General features: G+C 41.9%; 1 protein-coding gene across 1 annotated transcript in view; it reads left to right on the top strand.

Moving 5' to 3' along the window:
* The window catches only part of NIPAL2 (NIPA like domain containing 2), a 661,359-nt gene extending 655,469 nt beyond the window's left edge, over positions 1 to 5,890 (top strand). Inside the window, exons 10-11 of the mRNA XM_078686977.1 lie at positions 1,665 to 1,759; positions 2,098 to 5,890. Of these exons, the coding sequence (XP_078543103.1) occupies positions 1,665 to 1,759; positions 2,098 to 2,210 (208 nt within the window). The 3' untranslated portion in view covers positions 2,211 to 5,890. The remainder of the gene's footprint in view (positions 1 to 1,664; positions 1,760 to 2,097) is intronic.
* The last annotated feature ends 290 nt before the right edge of the window (positions 5,891 to 6,180 follow it).

Here is a 6,180-nt window from a genome sequence, read left to right on the forward strand (position 1 = left end):
TCAGCTTTGGACATTCAAACATGGGGAGAGCTGTGCCCACCGGACTGCTAGGTTGCAACCCAGCTGCACAGGAACAACTCAGACATTTTAGGCTCTGCTTTTCTTGTGCCACAAGTATTTTATTTGCTGTGCAACTAATGTATTGTTTACGGCTTAAAATGTTCCTAATAAAACAGATTTCATTATCCACTAGAGAACACGGTGAATCTGTACACTCTGGCACACCTTTGAAGTATCGAAATATTTCAATGTTTCACCTTAGATTAGTATCTAAAAGTCGCGCTTTACCCAATATAATTGGGAAATTGTTTTGGAATATGCACTCTGTCTCAATTTTTTCTAATGTTTTGTTGACACAAGAAATTCCTCAAAATTCTACCACAGACATTTGGGCACCTAATGATATGCCCTCTGTTTTTAGGTCTCACCTACTAGACAGTGCATGCGCTATCTAGTGCAAGGCATATTGTTAGCTTACAGTGGCTTATAGCCTGCCCATTGCTTACCGTTAGTTGTCTTCAGTGTCATGCGCATTTGCATGCTTCTTATTTGTAAGCACGTGTGGGCTTTCCTTCATTTTCTTGTGTTTATCCCTCCCCTGGAGCATGGACATATTACTTGTGCCCTTCCATTGCTCACTTTCCAGACAGTACATTTTTCTTTTAGATTAAGCACTCCACAAGAACACATGTGTTTTCTAGCTATCAAGATTGTTTACTTCTCTCGCCCCGCCACTGTGCTTTGGTGTTCCTCGCTCTCATCCATGTGGGTCTACCCTACTGCCCCAATCTGAATACTTCTCTGTGCCAGCTCCATGTTGCTCTTTTCACCCATTTGTTCCTACTCAATAGCGCTTCATTTTGTACTCTTTCTGTATCAGGTCCCCCTCCCCTGCACCAATGTCTCTGAAGTTTCCATTCACCTTGACTACCCCTCCCTGTGTTGTTTCCTCCACAGGTTCTTCATGTGGATGCTATGCAGCATGACTAAAAACCATTAGCAAAGCCAGTAGTCCCACAGGAGAGACCTATTGGCTTTGCCAGTGCTGTTTAATTTTGATTCCCAGTCCAGCCCAACTTTCTTCAACAGCTCATTTTAAAGAATAAAAATGTTTGTACCTTTGTTAGTCAACGTGGGGTCTTAGCTTTCAACTGTCACTAAAATGATCATCATTGACTTCGGTGGTAAAGCCACCATGGGCCATCTAAGTTTGTGGTGTGTGCTATGTGAATGAATGCCCATTAATATTATGCAGGGTGTTATTATTAGTTTGGAATTGTTTGGTCAGGATGCAATAAATAAGAAATGCAAAACATTTTTGGCTGGCAAGACATTGCGTCAAATTACATGTATTACACACCAATATTTCTAGCTTACAAAGATTGTACTGATACCAGCTGACGTTTACACCAACACTTGCATTTGGACCCACCAACCAGTGGAACATGTGCAAAATGCTGCCCTTTCTTAGGCTTAAAATTTTCAGTGCAAAACTGCACTGGCACATTTACTGACCTTGTAACGCGGCCTTGGTGCATTTGAAGTCCTGCTTACTCTTAGAGACGGGGTTGTTGAGCATGTGGGATACACTTTAATATTGGTAAGCACTTGCTTTTTCACAGGGATTGGAAATCCACTTGTAATATGTTGTTCTTTTTCTGCAGACTTCTTTTGACGTTCCTTGGAGTATTTCTGATTGCCAAAAACAGAGACAAGAACAGTCAGGAAGTGGCCTTCATAACCTTCGGACAGGTTCCTGGTATGTAGGAGCAGTGTGGAAACCACAGTTTGAGAGCTTTAAAGCTGTCTCATCGCTGCACCCAGGGGCATCTTATAATAAATGTGTGTGCGGGTAATCGGAGCGGAAGCAGCTGTCTCCCATACTTAATAGCATTACGTTGCCTGATTTTTCATCAAAGTTGCCAATTGTGCCTATAACTGCTTTTGAAATAATTTCTGGAATATTGCAATAAGCGGAGCGCAGCAAAGGAGCATAGTAGCATGCCAGAAGCTCACCCTACGCAAATGAAAATAATAATAAAAAAATGTGATGGTGGATGTTTCAGGGGTTTTTATAAGCTTTTCTTCTCTCCCCAGGGAAACACATGATGGATACGATACAGCCCGAGTCAAACAACTTCTCCTATGGGACGCTACACAGCGAAGGTGACATGGAAAAAATTGACAGCGTGGAGCGAAAAGAGTTTTAAGATCCTGTCTGCAGCGTGTTGACATTTATACGTACAACGTACAGCAGGCGTGCTCCATTCAAGGTCCGCTCGCGCCTCTCAAACGCCTTACTCGGTACCACATGTGCTTTCCAGGCCCTGCGCTCCACGCACCGCTTGGGGACGTGACGTCTGACGTCTTTGTTGCGCCTTGGACGCTTACGTCAATATGAAAGAGCAAATAAGTGCGTGTAAATATCAACGTATTTCATTCTATTGAACAATGCTAATGTTTACTTGTCCTTCAGATTTACTCTCACACGCTGCTTAGAACGCTCCAGAAGTAAAAATCTGGCGGATATTCTCTTTTTATTTGTAAGTTCCTTTACAAACATTACTGGGCCGCCAACCAAGACACTGTTTTCTGAAGAAATTTGAAGCAGGCATAATCTGTGGTAAGAGCTCCTGTGGTAAAGAGTCAAATTCTGGGCTGCTAGGCCACCACTGTGTAATTTCACTAACACCGCAGACATTGCAGAGATGACCCCAAACACCCTACATAACCCAGTAACACCACAGGATGCGAAATCATCCAACCTTGGATACGATGAATACACATTTCATCTACAAATCTTAATGGAACTCAGTACGCCATCTAAACAAATAGTGAATGCTAGAGGGCATAAAAGTAGGTACTATAAATTGCATCGCACACAAAAAGAGAATTACTTTTAAAAGATCAATAGTTTGTGACGGATTGCACAGAGTCTTCAGGGCATTCAAGCATCAGCATGGAGGTTGTACGAACTGCAACGTTGAGCAGTGTCCAAATGACACCCCTGCAGGCCATGAAACGCACCTCATATGAAACTGTATGTGTTAAATCAGCGAATGTGATCATTCACTGCTGTTTTCAGCAGGCACGGCTCTAAGCACGGCATAGGTGTTGTGCATTGGTTCTGGTTGCCCGTTAATCGTGGGCCCAGACCTTTCTTCAGATGATAGCCAAGGAAACTGGGGAGGAAAGCAGAGCCTTAGGATGCCAAGGAATTAGGATCTATTGTGTGAGGGACATAGAGTAAGAAAAACACAAGTATAGGGTCTGCTTTGATAATCCGCTTCAGTGTCCAACTATGGTGTTGGTGCCTCACGTTCTTTGCTCCTCTTCATCACATCTTTAGTGTGTTTCTCTTTTCTACTCAGTGGTTACCTGGACGCCAGTACCTAATTTTTGCTTACGTATGCTCTTTCAGCAAAACTGACTTGAGTGTGTATTGCAGCACCTAGTTCATAGAGATTCTAATCACTTGGGCATGTTGAAGCTGATGACCCTGCAAATGGAGCCTCAGCGTTCTTCTCGAGCAGTAGCAAGCGCTACGTTCAAGAGGTGCTTTGATGTGGTGAGCCCGAACAGCGACCTCGATTAGCTCTCTACCTATAGTATGTGACAGTCCAAGCAAAAGGGCTAGGATTAATGCTCCGTCTCACCCCCTGCCCTTTCTATGTTCCTTTCTATGTGCAGTTCTCCCTCCACTTTACAATGAGGGAACAGGCATTTCTATACCCCAGAAGAGTACGGTTCCACCCTTTGTCCAGGACACTAGATCTCGAGTGACTTTCTGGTTGACCAAAACCAACACCCAAAGAAGAGAATTCAGGTGGCCCTCTGAATACCCTCTCTTGGAAGGAACTTCCTTGAAGGCAACACAGTGACTCGCTTGGTAGCTTGAAGCAGAGCACAACGTGTAAAAGCACTTCTGATGTTCGAAAAAAGTAAATACATACAAATGGAAAAATGGTGTGGGCAGGCACGTCATTTCAGACCAAAATAATGTATTGATATAGGTTTGTGTGAAAGATACAAAGCAGCATCAGCTTACAAGGAAACTCAAATTAAAAGAAAGGTCATTGGCCCGGTGTGAAAAGTAAAGCAATAAACGGCACATTCATTGGTCACAGTGTGTACACCTGGTTTACACATTCAAACACTCACAAGTGTGAACACCATTTGAAACCAGTAACACAGGCTCCAAATAGCAGGTGGATGTTTGCAAACATCAACATCCAAAAGCTCTTCTGACCTCTGAGGACCTTTAAACTTTAGTTGGTGATAACTGGAGGTCTCCGTGGAGAGTGACTCCGGGTGATCCACAGACAGCAAACTCAATGGGATTTACAAGTAGCCATTATCACCCCTTCCACCAACCCCATCTCCAAAGGCCACCTTGATGAGGTAGGCGTAGGAGACACTATCTAGTAGGTGACCTAGGAACACATGGGGCACTGTGCCAAAGCCATAGACGCAGGGAAGGCTGAAAGACTGATTTACACGCATGAAGCATGCTCACCAGAGTTGGTGGAAAAAGATTAATATGAGGTATGCCTCTTTATTCTGACGTGCAGAGATCCGCCCACCAGACTAATCAAAGCGGCAGCACTACAACATTCTGCTGCCAGGCTTCTGGATTTGGGGTAGCATGTTGTCGCTATTGTGTACTTGGGCAAGGAACTTGGCACAGAACTTGGCACATATTTTACCATCTCTAGGGGGACAGGGGCTGGGGGGTATTCCATTTTGATTTACAGGCACTAGACCAAGAATTTGTAAATACATTCCTAGCTGAAAGGTGGTCTGATATTAACAGTTTATTATTCAGTTAAGTCTTCAAATCAAATATAGACTGTAGGCTGTATATTGATCGATTACATCTCTCTCTCTCTATCTAGCTCTCTCTATATATATATATATGTTTATTTGTTCGTATATATATATATAGACACACACACACAAACACACATATTTATGCTCTTAATATCTTGTTTTGATTGTATAGTGCTCTGCACCCTCTATGGGGTTACGTTTACATTATAAAACTACCATGACAAATAACAAATGTACGATAAAAATCTCAGGATAAATATAAATTCGAAATCCCATTAAAACTACTGTTTTCACTTTTAGCAATGACAGAACTTATTTCATACCTGCTCCACTTCTCGTGCTCGAAAACTTGGGTTTGATGAATATAGTTACTATGCAGTATGAAATGGCTTTTCAGCAACGAAAAAGCAGACCAAGTGTAATGTTATCTCGCGTTGTCACAGCAGATTAATGCACGAGGCGCAGGAACTGCTGGTGGCAGAAAAACCATCGCACAATGATAACAATTTATTTTCAACAGCAAATTGGGCAAAGCCTCGATTGCTTTTCCCAGCCAAATAAAATTGGTAATGTGTAGAAAAACCATTTAAGCAAAGCCTACATCAAGAAATCTGCTCTGTACATGTTATATATCTGTATTTCAGACATTGCTATAACTTGAAGATGTATCTTCTAAATATTATCTAGGAATGTCTTCGAAAAACCAATTTTGAAATAGTGCGTACAGAGTTTAAAAGGCTGCTTGGTGAAGTGTGTCTCCCACACAATTTACTGGATAGTGTTATAAAGCTCCTGCCAAAGATGGTTTCAAAAGTAGATATTTTTAGTGTTCATTTTTGTGATTGTATTTATGATTTTACTGTATAAAACAAAGATGTCAACAATTGTGGCTAAATATTAAACAACTGGAGAGCGAAATTATTTAGCACAACTTCCTGTACTGGCGTTTGTCGTGAATATCCTGATTTATCAGAGAGTTTGGGTAACCAATAAATGTAACTGTTTTCATAGATGCAGCTAACTGAGGTTCTTTGTAATAAAACAATAACTTTTAATTTAATTCTGCGTTAATTTTGGGAGAAAATGAAATTCTAAATTGCAGTGTCTCTGTGATGCCCTCCAGATGCACTGAGGTCATGCAGTGCTACATCAGCCAAGAGCACTTTTCTGATCTTTGAGGATCCCCCGCACCTTTATCACTCTTTGGGTCTTTTTGTGGCAAGAAGCTTTGTTTTGGAAACTTCAACTTTGGGTGAATTAACCAACTGTACTCTTGCCTCAAAATTCACACCGCAAATCACTATTGTTCTCAGTCCTGCTCCACAGCATGACAGGGCTGGACATTGCCCA

Source organism: Lissotriton helveticus, chromosome 4_1, assembly GCF_964261635.1.
Source record: "Lissotriton helveticus chromosome 4_1, aLisHel1.1, whole genome shotgun sequence".
Lineage (NCBI taxonomy): Eukaryota > Metazoa > Chordata > Amphibia > Caudata > Salamandridae > Lissotriton > Lissotriton helveticus.